This window comes from Sciurus vulgaris, assembly GCF_902686455.1.
Source record: "Sciurus vulgaris genome assembly, chromosome: 18".
Classification (NCBI taxonomy): domain Eukaryota; kingdom Metazoa; phylum Chordata; class Mammalia; order Rodentia; family Sciuridae; genus Sciurus; species Sciurus vulgaris.
This window is the reverse complement of record NC_136479.1, coordinates 39,876,640-39,894,044: the sequence shown is the minus strand read 5'-3', so window position 1 is coordinate 39,894,044 and position 17,405 is coordinate 39,876,640. Positions and strand designations below refer to the sequence as shown.

At 53.1% G+C, this 17,405-nt stretch overlaps 1 protein-coding gene across 1 annotated transcript in view; it reads left to right on the top strand.

Annotated features, from left to right (window-relative positions):
• LOC306649347 (S-adenosyl-L-methionine-dependent tRNA 4-demethylwyosine synthase TYW1-like) overlaps window positions 1–17,405 on the top strand; it is a 71,596-nt gene that overhangs the window by 41,778 nt on the left and 12,413 nt on the right. Inside the window, exons 2-3 of the mRNA XM_079120245.1 lie at window positions 2,829–2,939; window positions 8,712–8,879. Coding sequence (XP_078976371.1) covers window positions 8,754–8,879 — 126 coding nt within the window. The 5' untranslated portion in view covers window positions 2,829–2,939; window positions 8,712–8,753. The remainder of the gene's footprint in view (window positions 1–2,828; window positions 2,940–8,711; window positions 8,880–17,405) is intronic.

Below are 17,405 nucleotides of genomic sequence, written 5' to 3'. Positions count from 1 at the left end.
ACAGCTACGTAAAACAGCATGATGACTCTCAAAAACATCAGACTCAAGGGGGCCAGGCACAAAAGAATGTGTGTCACAGGAACGCGTTTCATGATTTCCTTGAACAGGTAAAGCTACACCCTGGTGCGATCAGAGAGAGCATAAGTCTTCGTGATAGCTGAAACTTGGAAATAGTCCAGATGTCTCCCAACAGGCAAGGGTTGAAGACGTTTCTGTGTATTCACGCAATGGAATACTAATAACCCAAAAGTAGACCTCACCCTGCAGCACCCTGGAGCAGCCGTACAAGCACCACTGAGTGATGAGACTGTCAAAGGAATATGTGATTCTATTTGTGTGACTCTTAAACAGCCAGAAAAACTGAACTGCAGGGTTAAAGTCAGGGCATTGGATGTCTTTGGGTATCAGAGTGGATAGTGACCAGGCAGAAGGGATGTCTGGGCATGGTGTTGGAGGACAGCCCCCTGAGCTGTTGTCCAGGCTGGTTCAGTGAGCACGGGCCTGCTCTGGATGCCTGTGCTGGGCTTCATGCCCAGCTCCCTGTCCCCTTCCTCGCACGTGTGCAGAGTGAATGGGCACCAGTCAGCTCATTCTCGAGGGGGCTGGCAGGAGGCTGCTGGCTGTGCCTCCAGGGGCTTCCCCAAGGACTGGCAGGCGCCCTTTGGGGTCCGTTGCGTTTGGCAGCCCAGCATGGCCCAGGTAGGGCTCAGAGAGTTTGTTTTGTTTCCTTTTCTGCATCTCATTAGTCGATTGTTAGGTTTCTAACAGATATCTAAGTGTAAGTAGGATATTATTAGCCTCCTGTTTTGTAATGGATCATTGCTGGCATGTAATAGCTGTTATTTGGAGTTATTGCTGCTGCCGGGCTTGGTTCTAAGTGCTAATGCATTAACACCTGATTCTGTCTAAAACGCTTCATTTTGCACAGGTAGGCATTGAAAACAGAGAAAAATAAAAATATACCACACTCCCAGCCTGTGATTCACTCTGGTTCAAGAGTCCCCATTTCTTAACCTATTGTTCTGTGCTGGGAAAGCTGTTGATTTTCCTTTTGTAATTGCTGTCTTGATTCTATTCTAATTTTTCAGTTGGTGGTTGTAGGATTCCAAGAAGCGCCAGTTACATTATTTACAATTATTTATTTTTGCATGCTCTCCAATAAGTCCTGTCTGGCTGTCTTGCTTGGATCATAACTTGTAGGGACATGTCGACACTGAAATAAGAGCAGACATTCTTCTGTTAGTCTGACTAAGTGGGAGTGTCTTTTTTTTTTTAACCACTAAGAATTACTTGAACCATTGACTACAAAGTACTTTTCCATATGTTAAGGCAGTATTTTTTAATAGTTTTTGATTTGTTTGTTTTGTTTTAAAATCAGGCTGAGCCTTTAAACCCTGTCAAATGTCTTGGGTGTCTGCATTGTTTTTCTGTGTTGAACTGTTGGTGTGATGAATTGTATTACTCCTCAGCCCAGTAATGAATTCTCTGACTTCTGAGAATTTCTAACAGTGCTGAATTCCATTTGCTAAAATGTCTCTTAAGATCTCTGCATATGTAAGTGCAAATGAGACGGCTCTGCAGTGCTCTACTCTAAGCTCAGCACTGGTAGGATCGGTTACGCAGGGCTCTGGAATAGCCTGTCCTCTCTGCACAGCGAGTAGAGGAGTGGAGTGTGAGAGTGTCCCTCATGAGCAGCTCCCACAGGCTCCATGTGGACAGGGAGGAGAGTGGTGTCCTGCTTGCAGCTCACTTCATTTGTTGTTGTTGTTGTTGTTGTTTTTGTTTTTTATTTTTTTAGTTATCAGTGGATCTTTATTTTTATTTATTATTTATATGTGGTGCTGAGAATTGAACCCAGTGCCTCACACATGCCAGGCAAGTGCTCTACCACTGAGCTACAATCCCTCCCTTCACTTTTTCCTCAAGTCCCAGGTCCAGCCTCTTCTCAAGGGAAGAGTCTGACTTCAAATTTTAAGCTGTCAGTAGTGTTTTGAGATTTTGCAATAAGTCTTTGCATCTTTACTTGCTTTGAGTCCTAGAAGGGAGTGACAGAGTCAGAGGGTGTAAACGTGTGTGTGTGTGTGTGTGTGAGAGAGAGAGAGAGTGACACATATTCTGGGCCTCTGACATGCTGGGCAAGTGCTGTACCACTGAGCTACTTTATTTTGGGATGGAATCTCCCTGAGTGGTCCAGGCTGGCCTCCAACTTGTGATCCTCCTGCCTCAGCCTCCTCGGTACTTGAGATTATGGATATGCCCTACCACATCTGGCTATGTAAGGTTTTTAAAGGCTTAATGGTATTGTCAGATTGCTTTTTGGAAAACCATGTCTCTCTTGGATATATGGTAAACAAAGGGGATATTGACCATTCATAAGTGTGCCTTTTCTTCCAACAAGAAAAGCCAAGAGATTATTAAGAGTTGAGAGAGCAGGAAGGAGGACAGGAGTAAGTAATTCTTGTCATTGACAATCTGAGTGATCACTATCTGAATTAGTTTTCCACAGCATAAAGCTTTTGTGTTGGTTTGACATTCCTTACTGCATCTAAACTGCACGAGCGTCTGGGAACCTTGGGCACCTAACGCAGCGTCTGGCGCTGTGAGGAGAGGAAGGGGGCTAGCTAACAGCTGTGCCTCCTGAAGGCACGTGAGAATCTTGCCTCACTGGGGTGTGTCTCTGTACATTTTCATCTGACCCCTATATGCAAGTCCATGCTGGGTTTCCCCTGTCCTGGGTCGTCTATGGGTTGGAAGGCTTGAGGCTGTTCTCAGGTCACCAGCTGACTTCCACCGTGAGTAAAGCAGAGTTGACTCTTCTTCCATTTTAGCAACAGCGCACTGTCTACAGACTGACACTCGTGAAGTCTTGGAATGTGGATGAACTCCAGGCCTATGCCGAGCTTGTGTCCCTGGGGAATCCTGACTTCATTGAAGTGAAGGTAAGCCTGCCCCAGGGTGTGACCGCTTCACCTGGCGCTTGTGGTGGAGGGGCAGCTGGGACTTTGAAACTCTGATGGAGGTTTTCATGCAGCGATTGTTGAGAACCTGGCCTTGTTCTAGGGACGACCAGGCACCTGGTGGTAGGGAGCCTGTTCTGTGGGGGAGGTGGGTGACTTAATGAGGCACTCTGCAGTGTGACATTCACTGAGAGGTGAGGTCTAGTGTGGTGAATGCACTGCAGCACACTCGGTGATAAATGTTACCTCGCAGCATTCCAGACACGTTGCAGAGGTAGGTGGCTGGTCTGATGGGCATCCCTCATCCGTCCATCACTTCCCCGTGACACCTGGTCTGATGGGCACCCCTTGTCCGTCACTGCCCCATGACAGCTGGTCTGAAGGGCTCCCCTGCCTGTCAGTTTTAGTCAGCTCTTTCACTGCTGCCACTTACGAACCCGACCAGCACAGCCGCACAGGAGGAAGAGTTTGAGGGCTCAGTGTTTCAGAGGTCTCAGTCCATAGAAGGCCAGCTCCGTTCCTCCAGGCTAGAGGTGAGGCTGGACATCATGGCGGGAGAGTGGCAGAGGGAAGCAGCTCACGTGGTGATCAGGAGGCAGTCTCCACTTGTCAGCTACAAATACAGACCCAAAGCCACACCCGAATTCCTCCTCCTCCAGACACCCACCACTTCACTTACCACTCAGTTGGTCCCTATCAGGGGATTCACCCATTAGCTTAAGGCTGTATTCAGTCATTTCTCCTCTAAAAGTTCTTGCATTGTCTCACGTGAGCTTTTGGGGGACACCTCACATCCAAACCATGACATACCGTCACTCCCCCGAGGACGGCTGGTCTGATGGGCTCCCTGTTCGTCACTCCTCTTCAGCCGTGATCAACTTGTGACCAGTTTCATTTCCACTCTACCCCTCCCCTTTTTCTCTGTCTTTAGCCCAGATTATTTCGAACCAGTCCCTGACAGTGTATCTTTTACCCATAATTAGGTCAGGCTGTAATCTCCCAAAGGTGTGTACTCCTGAAATACCATGCAAAGTTGCAGGCCCACACCTAAAATGTCTTAATTATTGCAACACAGAGGTTTCAGGTTTAACAGACTACTTCTCCTTATTTAAGCTCTGTTTTTGAGTCAGGACTCAAATAAGGGCCATACATTGTAATTCGATTATCTCTTAGATCTCTTTTACTCTATCAGCTCCTCTTCCATAGGTTTTTCCTCCCTACTATGTATCTTGTTAGAGAAAAGGAGCACTCATTCTGGCTTGTTCCCCACACGTAGATTTTAGGTCTTGTTGGTAGCTTGTCCCTCTGCCCCTGTATTTCCTGTGGATTGGTCATTAGATCATGAGAAGGGTGATCAGGTTTAGGGATATGTGCTCGGCAGTGGTTTTGAGCTCTCTTCATGTGCCACCCATTAAAGCACATCCCTGGACACCCATTAAAGCCTGGCCAGGACGCCAAGGACAGCTCATTGGTGATACCACGTATGTCCATGGGGAGGCCTACGTAAAGCATCTGCCTGTCTCTTGCATGTTCTTGCCAGTGTTTCTTTGGGATGGATTCCTAAGAGGAAGAAGCATCCTGAGTTCCCTGCTGGCTGTATTAAGGTTGGATGCCTTTTAAAGGTCCAAGTACAGACTCCCACAGGCCACAGGCCCTGCGGTGTGGAGGTGTGGAGTAAGACAGGGGAGGAATACTGACTTGGAATCGCACAAGATGGTGCTAAAGCTGTGGAGGGTCTGGAGGAACCCGACTGGGAGGGGAGGTAGCTGAGCCTCCACAGAACGGGTGCACCACAGTGTGTGCTTGTCTCTGGCAGAGTGCGTCCTGGGAGCAGGAGCCCAGTGCTGTGGGAGAGGCGGCGGGTCCCACTGCGGTGTGGCAAGCTCTGTCACTGTGCTCTGGAGGGCAGGCCTGGGAACCCCGAGGCGCTGCTGACGGGTGCCGTCCGTCTCTGGTCTGGCCTTTAGAAGTTGCTCCTGACTTCAAAAGATTACTCTTGGCGAGAGCTTTAATGAGAAAAAGATACAAACCACATCTGGAAGTATATGTCCTGGTTTCAGAGGACCTTGCTAGCATCAGATTAGTGGTGTTTTGGTTTATGGGTCAGCTGTTAAGAATGCTGCCTCAAATTACGTCACAGGGAAACCTTTTATTATGAAGCAGCTTGCTGGACGGCCACCTTTTTCCTTCCTTCTCTTTCCTCCCTCCCTCCCTCCCTCCCTCCCTCCCTCCCTCCCTCCCTCTCTCCCTTCCTTCCTTCCTTCCTTCCTTCTCTTCCCCTTTCCCTTCTCTTTCTCTTGAAGTAACTTTTTTATACAGTTATTTTATAATCTGAAATATTCAGCAGATGTTTTTTCTGAAGGAAGATGTTTACTTGGTAAACAGTGTAATTCTCGAATGGACTGTTTTTAGTGTGGCAAACTATTAATGTTACTAGGACATAGAAGCGGCCTTTCCTGTGTATCCTGCGATGTCTTCACACAGTTGTTTCACCCCGTGCTCAGCAATGGTTCTGAGCTCTCTTCATGTGCCAGCCATTAAAGCACTGGTAATCTGAAAAGGCAATACCATGTGCTGTTTGCAAAATGACTCTTGTGAACAGACGAAGTCCACCAAAGTAAATAAGCTACTTTAAGAGATTTAATAATTTAAAACGCTTAGAGAAATCTGTAATCTAGCCACAGCTTAAATGTTGTTAATAATAAAATTCAGTGTAAGAACATTTTGCGTCACATGTAGAGAGAGCGACCAGGACTAGCCTGTCGGACCTCGGGCACCGTGTCCTGCATTGTGGGGTGCCTGGCCCCAGGGGTGAGACACGCTGTGGTGTGTCAGTCACTGTAATGAGCATGCATTGCTTTTATAATTCAAATGTCTGAAATGGAGCCAGATGCAGTGGTACATGCCCACAATCCCAGCCACTCTGGAGGCCAAGACAGGGCAATGCAGCAAAGACCCTGTCTCAAAATAAAAAGTAAAAAGTACTGGAGATGTAGCTGTGGGGTAGCTAGTAGCTTGTCTAGCATGCATAAGGCCCTGGGTTCAATCACCAGCACTACCAAAAAAAAAAAATGAAATGAAGTTAGTGGATGGAGAAGGACTGCTTTCCTGTTGAAGAGGATGAAGCCACTTCATGTCTAAGAGGGCATTGTTTTGTTGTTTTCTGGTGGTTTAGATTTTTCAAAGTGTAAGTTTCTAGAATAATAAGGCCTCTCCAGGAAGCATCTGAAGAGACCTGGCAGTGTCTGTCCCATCAGAAGCAAGGCTGTTAGAAGTGGCCTCTGCGGACAGAGCTGTTCCTCAGGCCTGCAGGACACCCTGAGGGCAGGAGAGCGGATGCGCTGGCAATGCTCCCCAGTGCCCGTGGGCAGCACTGGTTCTGCAGGACAGCAGACTGAGTCTCCTCAGGGGCAGGACAGGCTGGGAAGGCGAACCCCCAAGACGGACCTGCACTTGGGAGGCTCTTGGTAAAGGGAGGCTCCCCAGTCTGAGCCCCAAAGGGGTTCAGAGTTCAAATCTACTACTACTCCAGGTAGTGTGAATGCACCAAGGTGCAGTTAACAGGGCAGATTCGCCCGGCAGGGCAGCCAGTGCTGTTCGTATCCCTCGCCTGTGCTTTAGTTTAATCTCTGTGGCTACGTGGAGCCCACGTGTGTGTATTCAGAACACAGAGCCAGTTAGAAGGGTAGATGTGCTCTGAGCAGGGTCACCACACACGGGCACCCTCCCCACTCAGCTTGTTTTGCGCCTGCGCTGGCTCACCTGACCGCGTGGTGAGCCATCTCTCTTCCTGCTCTTTGCGCCTTGCTGTCTGAACCGGGAGAGAGCAGGCCACTCTGCCTGGTGTGGAGCGTGGCAGTAGCCTGGGTCGGAGCAGAGTGGCCTGCCCCAGGTGCAGGCAGCACATGCAGCACCCTGGGGCAGGGAGACCTGCACGGTCAGCACCTCAGTGGAATGTGGACTCCTGTCTAGGAGGCCGCTTTGGGAATTCAAGGGCCCCAGCTGGATCCGTAGTCCCTGAGATCGCTTCCGTCAGACACATCAACTTTAGCTAAAGCCGCAGGAGCCGTTGCCCTATCCTGTCGAGGCCTCTTCTCTCGTTGCCGCCCGTGAAGACACCTTCAGCGCTTCCTGTGGGCCAGCATTTACTCTGGCCTCACACCATCACAAGCCTCACTTATGGGCCTGAGGATCCTAACTGCCATCTTTGGTGGTCTGTTCCTGTTGGGGCATCTGCGCTGTCGAAGCTCTTGCGGCCTGTGTGCAAGGGGAGCTGCGTACGGTTTCTCTTGCGGCCTGTGTGCAAGGGGAGCTGCGTACGGTTTCTCTTGCGGCCTGTGTGCAAGGGGAGCTGCGTACGGCTTCTCTTGCGGCCTGTGTGCAAGGGGAGCTACGTACGGCTTTTCTTGCGGCCTGTGTGCAAGGCGGAGCTGCGTACCGCTGCCCACTCCTGGAGTGCGCTGTGCTGGGCGCTCGTTGGTGGGCGGTTTCCAGCTGCTGCCGTTTGCACTGTGGTAGCTGCACCTTGGCCATCCTGGCACAGCCCAGCCTTGTTCTCCACACAGGCAGCCGAGAGGCCAGCCGTACCTGCAGGACAGTGCCTGCTGGGGTGGCACAGTTGTGCGGGTCACTGTGGGAGCTCTGAGGCTGGTCTCCTGGGTGGCTGCAGGTGGAGGAGGAGGCATAGCCCTGCTGTAAGAGCTCAGCGCTCAGACACCATCCACCCACAGGAGATAGGCCGGTGGGGCCTCTGCAGCAGGGACTCTAGGACAATCCAGCTCTGCAGACACCGTGTATGGCTGCCAGTGCACTCTGCACTGAGGATGAGGGAGAGGACTCTGTGTGCCCCCCAAGAAGCTGGGCTTGGTTTTGGTAGGAGCTGTTGAAGCATTTTTAGATTAAGGAGCGACATGTTTTTGGTATGTTGCTGGGAAAAAAAAAACACATAAAACTCATGAGGTAGATATTTCTTTTGTTGTCAAATTATAGGGAAGGAATACAGAGCTAGGAACGTTTTGACAGCCAGTTGGTTTAAGCAGAATATCAAATGTCTGAGCTGCCGAGACAGATGTTCTCTCCTCAGACCTTGAGTCCCAGGACGGACTTCCCAGCAGCCAGCAGTAGGTCCCCGTGGAAGTCCCTGTGGCTCTGCCTTCTGCACAGCGTGGTGTGCAGAGCCCTGCATAGGGGCCGTCCTCAGCCTGCGGTCGCCTCTCGAGACTCAGGGTGCCCCCTCGCTTCCTGAGCTTGTCCTTTCCTTGCAGAAGCAGCACTTGCTCAGGAGCAGGGCGGGGGGGGAGGGGAGGGAAGCGAGGCAGAGCTGGGTGCGCAGGCAGAGGAAGCAGGGGACCCGCAGGGGCGCCCGCATTCTGACCCCTGAGGGCATTTCCTTCCCGGGTGCTTGTGCTGCTCCGCCCAGTTGTCTGCCAGCGTGAGCGCTGGCCGTACTGGGTCCGGAGACTCCCAGTGCGGCTTGTGTCAGACCCTGGTCCACCTGTCTGAACCACCGTGGGCCTGCTCCTGGCTGTTCCAGCCTGTCCCCTCTGGAGTGTCAGGTCGTGCCCACCAGTGCAGTGTTGGGATGTGTTCAGAAGCCAGTGTTGCTGCACCAGAGGGCGCCACCTGGAGGGACGAGAGATGTTTGCTGCTGTCCCCTGTGCGGCCTTCTTATCATTTCTTTTTCAAAGTGGGCTGAGGGCTGGGCTGGGGGCTGGGCTGCCCGGTGGGTGTGTGACTGCCTGCTGTGACCCGCAGGGCGTCACCTACTGTGGAGAAAGTGCGGCCAGCAGTCTCTCCATGGCCAACGTGCCCTGGCACGAGGAGGTGGTGCGCTTCGTCCGGGAGTTGGTGGCTCTGATTCCTGACTACGAGATTGCCTGTGAGCATGAACACTCCAACTGCCTGCTGGTGGCACACAGACAGGTAAGCTCAGGGCCCAGCCCGTGCCCGTGCTCCCCTTTCCGGGTTCTCCCACTGCTGGGCTCATGTGGTGTGTCTGCTGCCTTCCTGAGACTGACGTGGAGGAAGCCCTAGCTTCTGCTGGGGTTCTTGACTCTTCTGTGTGAAATTGCTTCTCTTTAGCCTCATCTAGACATCTCAAAGTGCTCTTTGGCTTGTAATATTTAGAAAGGTGCTTGCTGAAAAAAGCAACAGCAGAACACCCTTAACCTCCATCCTTTCCTTGGGCCATGGGAACAGAGAGGGCAGCGACAGCCCTGGTGGGTTCTGGCTGTCAGAGGAAGCATCGGGTGTTTATGGAACTTCAGACCGCTTTCGTTCTGAGACCTGGAGGGATCCGTGAGATTTCAGTTCCTGATACTATTTTCCCCTTTAGCGCCTTTGTTGTCAACAGGGCCTCATCTAGTGTCTTTTAAGTAAAAAGCAGAAGCCAGCATGGGTTGAGATGGGCCACTAGAAGAGGAATACGCCCTGTGGGAAGAACTGCATCCAGGCCGCTGTCTAGGGATGTGTCCTTGCCCCCTGTAGGGGGCCGTGGCCCACTGGCCACGTGTCTGGGGAGCGCCGAGGCTGGATGGCAGATGCTGGAGGTTCTTGTGATACTCGGCTCAGTGTTATGTTCAAATTCTCTACTAAAGAAATACTGTTTCCAAAAGGGATGTGGGTAAACCTTAAAAAGGTAACTTCTAGCTGAAAAATGGCAGATTCTAAGGCTACCTGTGTGGGGTTCCGTCTGCAGGAGGAGCAGCCTTGGGGGCGGCTGAGGAGAGGCTTCGAGCTGCTGGTGGTGGCTGCACTGTCCTGTGGCTATGCCAAGAGCCCTGAATGGTGCCTGAGAGAGGCTGAAGCCAGGGAGCAGGGCTGACCTCCACCTGAGCCTGGTGGCCTCCTGATCCCTTCCTGTTAATGACGTTTAGTGACACAAGCCACTTGAGCGAATCCACACTCCCCAGACTCCTAAGTCCCAGGGCGAAGGCCTCCTGCTCTGAGGTGTGTGTCTGACCGGTGGTCGCAGACGTGGCTGTCCAGAAGAGCATGTCCTGAGAGCTTCGGAGAACGAGCAGGGCCACCTGGAGTTGGCGGTCCCAAGGTGACAGTCGGGGAAGCGGTGTCCCAGGGAGGCGCTTGGAGAGCAGCGGGGAGCCAGCAGACCCGCACCACCTCGTGCTCCGCAGGTGCCCCTGGGTGGGAGGCTGCTCTGGCCACTAAGAGCATGGAGACGGTCCAGCATAGACAGCTGCCGGTGGACTGGCCCACCAGTGGCACCAGAGCGCTGGGGTGGGGCTGGGAAGGGCAGGCGGAGTGGCCTTGAGTGGCCAAGGAAGGCGGATGCTGACCAGGACTCGGCAGGCAGTCCATGCAGAAGCTGGAGGTCAAAGCTGAGAGGCTGGGGCGGCTTCAGGGCAGACAGCCAGGTGGACCACCCAGAGCCTAGAGCCGTGGGTGGGGAGGGGCTGTGAGGAGTGCAGATGAGCGCGTGGCCTTGGCCTTGGCCTGGGATGCACCCCGGTTAGCCGTGGTGTCCCACCGTCTAGAACTGTCTTCGTGTTTGTGTCTTACTTGGGAGTGTGAGGACACAGAGGTGGCATGTTGGGGTGACTCCAGTTCAGATTCCCTCTAAGGACGCAGGTGGCGGAAGACGGGAGCCTGTGCCTGGAAGGCGGGAGATGGGAGGCTGGCCGAGGAGGGTGCCCCAGAGGGTGTGAGACACCCCTCAAGGCCGCACAGCCTGGTGCAGAGCTTCCCCGCCTTCTCACTGGAGGTCCACCTGGGCTGGGAGCTTCTTTACAAGCAGCTTGGCAAGAAAGGGCTGGTAGTTCCCCTTCCTGGCACCTTGGAGGGCAACGTAGCAGCCTGAGGTTGAAGCCGGGACTGATTTCAGCTGTAGTTGATGTGGTGCCCGCGCATGCAGCTCCTCTGCTTCCCTTGGAATTTACTGTCCAGCAGCTCCCAGTGAGTACTCTGCTCGCGCAGCTTGGGAACCCTGAAGCCCATCCCATTGGCTCCTGTCCATAGGAGTCGTCCAGTGCTGCCCCTTCCCCAGGGTCGTGGCTCATTGTGTCCTCCTTCTGTTCTTGACCCGGTGTCTGAGAGGGCAGGAAAGAAGTTCAGCCTCTGTGGCAGCCATCGTGTCTCCTGCCTGGCACGGGGGCTTTTCCTTCTGGCTCACAAACTGGGTAAGGTCGCCTTGAACCAGAGACAGCAGAATCCTCAAACAGCTGCTTATCGTTCTTTCCTTCTGGAAACCCCAGGGTTTCTGACAGGTACGTGAGCTGTGGTCACACTGAAGGACCACTTCCTGTCTATTACACAGGATGGCCACAGGAGAGCGCTAACCAGGGCTGGGCTGTGGCTCGGTGGCAGGCCCCGATTGCACTGGGCAGAGGCACACGTGTTGACCTGTCTTGGTCCAACGTGGTCTGGGTGAGGTCCTGCCAAGACCAGGGAAGCCATCCTTGTTGTCCCTTGAGGAGGCTGGTATCCATCCTGAGATGACCGCTCCTGCCTGGCATGTGTGTTTGAGAAGTGGGGAGAGTACCTTCACGGGTGGTCTGCCTGCAAACCTCATCCTGGTTCTGGTACCGTGCACCTGGAACAGGTCAGGTGAACTGGGGCAGGTCAGCCTCGTCTTGCCGGCTCTCAGATGGACGCCCTTGCAAGATCAGCATGTTCATGTGCAGAGCGGAGCAGGAGCCCGGCTCACAGTTGGAGCCAGCAAAGGAAGGCCAAGCTGCCTGGCCTTGCCTGGCCTTGCCCGGCCCTTATCCTGCATTCAGTTCTCATCAGGCACCTGCAGGCTTGAGCCAAGAGTCCCCACCACGAGGTCTCGTTGTGTCTCAGCTTGCACCATGAGCACTTGCTCTTTGACACCATTTAGGACTGTGGTTTCCTTGATCAGCCTTTTGTAGTTGTTAGCATGTAGTCCTAACATCTTTGTTAGATCTATGCCCGAGCCTTCCAGTGGCCTTCTCTGGATCTCACTTCACGTGTTCCTTACTGGTGTACACACTCGGTCTCCCGTTGGTCTTGTATCTTGCAACCTTGCTGCATTCACTTGGTCTGGTTTTCTGTGTTGTTCTGGTTTGCTTGTTGGTAGGTTTCTTTGAATGTTCTGCAGAGACCAGGCTGTCATCTGCACATGGGCAGTTGTATTTCTCCTTTCCAGTTGACGTGCCTCTTACTTACTTTTCTCACGTGCTTACACTGACGAGCACTTTCAGTGGTAGCTCTCCTTGCCCTTTCCTGATCGTAGGGAAGTGCTCTTGCAGTTTATCGGGTGTTGGACACATCATACGTACAGAATGTAGGCTGGTGGTCACCCTACCTAAGGCAGTGTGCAGCATCAGTGCCATCACCATCAGAACAGAAGTGACATTCTTCACAGAACCAGGAGAAAACATAGTCTTACAAGACCCAGAATAGCCAAAGCAGTCCTGAGCAGGAAAAGTAATGCAGGGGCATCACAATACCTGATCTCAAATTAGCCTACAGAGCTATGGTAGCAAAAATAGCATGGTGTTGGCATTGAGGTGGACGTGAAGACCAGTGGAACAGAGTAGAAGACACAGAGACACACGCACATGCCTACAGCCATCCGATGCTGGACAGAGGTGCCAGAAATATATGTTGGAAGAAAGACATCCTTTTTAACAAATAATGCTAGGAACTGGAAATCCATATGAACAAGAATGAAACTTGATCCCTACCTCTCACGCTGCACGAAAGTCAAATCAGTGTGGATCAAAAATCTGGGAATCAGCAGAAACCTTGCAACTGCTAGAAGATGACACAGGACCAACAGTCCGTCATTCAGGTGTGTAAGCACCAGCGTCTTCAACGAGACCCCATTAGCCCCAGAAGTAAAGCCAGGAATCTACGTGGGATGGCATCGGATGGAAAAGCTTCTGCACAGCAAAGGAAACAGGAGCACAAAGAGAGAGCCTATAGATGGGAGAACCTCCAGAATATATAAAGAACTCAGAAAACTCAGTGTCAAAACCACAACCCAGTCAATATCTGGGCAAAAGAGCTAAATAGAAACTTCTCAAAAAAAAAAAAAAAAAAGAAACACAAATGGCCAGCAAACATAGGAAGAAATGTTCAGCATCTAGCACTCAGGGAAATGCAGGTCGGAACTGCACCGAGATTCCACCTCACTGGGTCGGAATGGCAAGGATCAGTGGTGCCAGTGCTGGTTAAGTGCTGGTGAGGATGTGGGGAAAGGTACACTCACATGCCGTAGGCGGGACTGTGAACCATGCAGCCACCTGGGAAGGCTAGGCATGGAGCCACCACATGGCCCAGCTGTCCCACTGCCCAATACTTGCCCAGAACATCACAGTCAGCGTGTGTAGTGACCCACCACTCCAGTGTCCAGAGCAGCAAGTGCACAACAGCCGGGTCATATGTAAATCAAAAAGAACGGTACTGGGCTGGCCCGTCTTTGGTCTCGTGCTGCCCCTGGTGGGGTCAGAATTGTCACGCCGGTGTTGCTGCTTGTCTGTGACTGAAGCCACCCGTGTCCAGGTTTCCTCGGCTCCCTTCCTGTCCTCCTGCAGCTCTCGGCTTCCTTCGGGATCGCGTTGCATCTGGCTGTCACGTCTCTTTGGGTCCCTCTTGGGGACAGGGCCTCATGCTCACCTCGGTGGCCTGCCAGTTCTGAGGCTCACTCACTGAGGTGTGTGGGGTGCCCCACTGTTGGAAGCTGTCTTCCTCAGGAGGCCTGCTCGTGTGCTCAGGAGAAAGGTCCAAGAGCTGCTGCTCCCCGGGCGTGTTTTCCCGCCCGCCTGCCCTGTTCTCTGGGGAGGCCATGGCACCCCATGTCTTGGGAGGGGTCCAGCTTCTCTCCCTCCAGGGCACGGCCTGGAGTCATGCAGGGAGAGCTTGCCTCTGCCCCACAGGGCGTCCTTCGGAGTCCAGCTCATCTGCTTTCTCTTGCTCACGACGTCCTGGCCTCAGCTTTGGTGGCTCCTCTGCTCGTTTGCCATACTGATATCAACGTGGAGGTCTCCTTATCTGTGGGATATTTTCCAGCTCTTCCTTATGTCCTGCACTGCACGATTCTGGGGCCGATGACGTGTTTCCTGCCCCAGCCCCAGAGTCGGCCGTTTCTCTTGGGAGCTCTGGTTCCTTTCGTTGAGAGATGGTGTTAGGAACCAGGATTTGTGTGAAGGTGTGCCCGTTGCTGCTGGAGTCTCCCGGGCCTCTCGGCTGGCAGCAGAGAAACGTGTGTCTGTTCTGACCTTTGCATGTATTGGCCTGTTCAGACTCTGTGCACATTGTCGAGTCCATGCCCAGGAAGCACGTGGCGGTCCAGGCTGGTCCCTTGCTGCATGCACCACTCTACTCAGAGCACAGGAGCAGTGGTGGGGTCACTGACTGCAGCCAGGGCCGCTCCTTTGCCTGCAGTCTTACCTGCTCGGCTCACGTCCAGGTCCCTGGGTCAGCACCTTCTCCCCATCTCCTTCAGGGAAGTCAACTTGTCCGTTCACAATACAGTCAGGGTCTCCTGCCCATCTACACACCTTCCAGAACCCCACCTCCTAAGGGTTCAGTCCGTGTCACCAGTGGTCCAGACGCCGAGAGCCACGAGTTCGCGGCCGTCCGTCTTGGCGTGGTTTGCGCCCTCGCCACCCCACACTTCCGCCTTTCCTTTCGCCTCCCCGCTGGCAGGTTCCAGGAGCTGCTGCATGAATACCTGTGTGTTCCACACGGTCACGTGACTGCGTGAGGTACGGAGCACGTCCCACACTGTCTCTAGGTTCGCCTGCTCACCTCCTTCGGTGGCCGAACAGAGCCCTGTCCTTGGTGTCCACTCCCCTGCTGAAGGACACCTGGGCTGCTTCCCTTTCCCAGGTGAATTGAGTAAATGACTTAGTGTGGTTGTGGAATCCCATCGTGAGTCTATGTTAAGCTCTTTTTCAAAACAACCCAAAGCCTGCCGAGCCGGGCCCAGGTGGCTGTGCACTCCTGCCAGCAGCCGATGTGAGCTGCTGTCGCTCTGCCTCCCTTCAGGGCCAGCTGCCGTCCAGCTGTGGAGTTCTGGCCATTTTAACAGGTGGGCATTGATGCCCACGGGGGTTTCCAGTTCCCCTGATGGCAGGCAGTGGTGAGCAGCTCTTCTCCTCCTGCTGCCATCCCTGCAGCTACTGTGACCGGTCCTCGCTCTGCAGCCGTAGCAAGGTTTGAGGTGGGTCCTCAGCCCTCCTGCTGTCCCTTCTTCTGACTGTTGTGCTGGCTAGTCTGGGTTGATGGCCTTCCATCCGTACTCTAGAATCAGTCTGTCGATGTCCATTAAATCGCACCCTCTAGTTTGGTTGTGATTGCTTGGAATGAAGTGGGGGAGGACTGGCGTCTTGAGGACATGGCGTCCCCTGGTCCTGGAGCATGGGTGTCCCTCTGTCTACTGGGTCTCCTGGTTTTCTTCGTCATCAGTTTGCTGGTTTCTGCGTATGTACCCGTATCTCCTCTTAGACTGGGGATGCGGACCTCAGTGGTTCTGTGTCCTCACTTCCCAGTTCCAGTTGTTGCTGGCCGGGGCATCAGGTAGAGCTTTACTCGTCTTGCCTTGGTGTGTCAGCCAGGCCTTGCAGCGTGAGACTGACTGGAATGGGGAGAATGGGGAGGAGGACGGCTCGGCCTTGCTTCCCACCCTAGAACCACTGTCTTTTCACCGTTAGGGACAGTGTTAGCTGCAGGGTGTTTGGTAGATGTCATTTTATTAGGTTGAGGAAGTTCCTGTCTGTTCCTGATTTGCTGAGAGTTTTTAATCATAAAGTAGTTTGAATTTTATCGTGTTTTTCTGCAGTTATTGATATGATCATATTTTTTTTCCTTCGGACTACTGATGAGATGGATTACACTGATTTTCAATGTTGAGTCAGCCTGTTAACCTGTTTGGAACAAGTCTCACAACGTGATGGTGGGTGACTCTTCTTATGCCTTGGCTCTGATTGCTGGTGCTCACTGACTTGGCGTCTCTTCACGACAGCTACTCTTCTGTGGTTTCCTGCATGTCATTTGATATTAGAGTCATACACGTCTTGTGGAGTGTTCGCCTCTATTCTAGGAGAGCTTGTGGAGAATTGGTGATGTTTCTTCCTTACATGTCTCTTGGCATTCACCAGTGAACTCACCTGTCAGCCACGGCCCTCCCCTGCCTGTCCGTTCGTCTGTCTGACTTTCAAACTGCCTTTGTTCTCCTTCCTCTCCCTCCTCGGTGCCTCTGCACCTTCGCTGTCTCGGCCCCTGGTGTGGCGGCTGTGGTCGCCCACCTCTGGTCTCAGCCTGCAGGGCCGCCCTCTCAGGAGTGCGCTTGGCCTGTCCTGAGCTCAGGCTTCCCAGGTCCTCACTCTGCTGGCAGCCCTGCCTCCTGGTCGAGAAGCCTGCAGTCTTGTCCGACAGGTCCGTGGGTGGCTCAGGGTGCCAGGCCAGCCTGCGCTCTCCTCAGCCTGCTCTCGGTCCTGGGGAACTCTGGTCTCAGCAGCGTCCATTCCCTGCCGCCCACCTTTCCTGCACCCCTTTTTCTCTGTACGCCACAGGCTTTGCTGCATAATATTTTGCTTGACATTTTTGCATCTGTACTCATAAGTGAGGTCAAGCTATACTTGTTGCCTCTCTGTATGATCTTTGTCTAGTTTGGGAGTCAAAGTAATATTTGGTTCACATCAGAGAATAGGGGAGCTTTTCCTTGCTTTTTCCAAAGTTACTCTTCTTGGGAACCATCCAAGGCTGATCCCGTGTACACGGGTAAATTTCTTTAATGGTTATGACACTTCTGCAGGCTTTCTTCCTGAATCGGTTTTTATAACCCACATTCTTCCAGGATGTGATCCATTTTATCCAGGTTCCAAAGTCTTGGGCAAGACCCGCATGTGCTTTAGGATCCCAGTGCTGCCTGTGACGGCACCGTTCCTAGCATGGCTGGTGCGCCCACCCGCCTCCGAGCTGCCAGTGCTCATCCTTGGTGATCTTGCCCGAGGGGCCCTTGGGGTCTTCACGAGGAGCCAGCCTTGGGCTCCTGCTGTCGCGTTTTCTGCGTTCCGTCCTCACCATGCCTCCTTCCTGCCGTCCTGTCTGCTGGGTTGGCATGGAGCTCCTCAGCACTGCCCACACTTCCACTGGGTGTCTGAGCATCCTTCTTCCTGCACCCTCCCCAGCAGCTGTCCTGCCTGTGTCCTTGGTGACTGCCCTGACGGTCCAGCCGAGCCCAGGTGGCCTCTCCGAGGTGGCTCTGTGTGCGCTGCCCTGGTGGCTTGGTGTGGGGCCTCTCTTGTGTGCTGTTTGCCACCTGTCCTTTCGAGGGGCGTCTGCTCAGGTTACTTGTGCATTGTTGATGAGCTTGCTTGTGTTCTAGTTGAACTCTCTGAGTTCTTTATGAGTTCTGGATACTGAGCTCTCTCTGATAAGCGGCCGGCCAGGGTTTCCTCTTGTTTCTTAGGTTGTCTCTCCACTGTGATTTGTTTCCTTCACCGTGCACCAGCTTTTGAC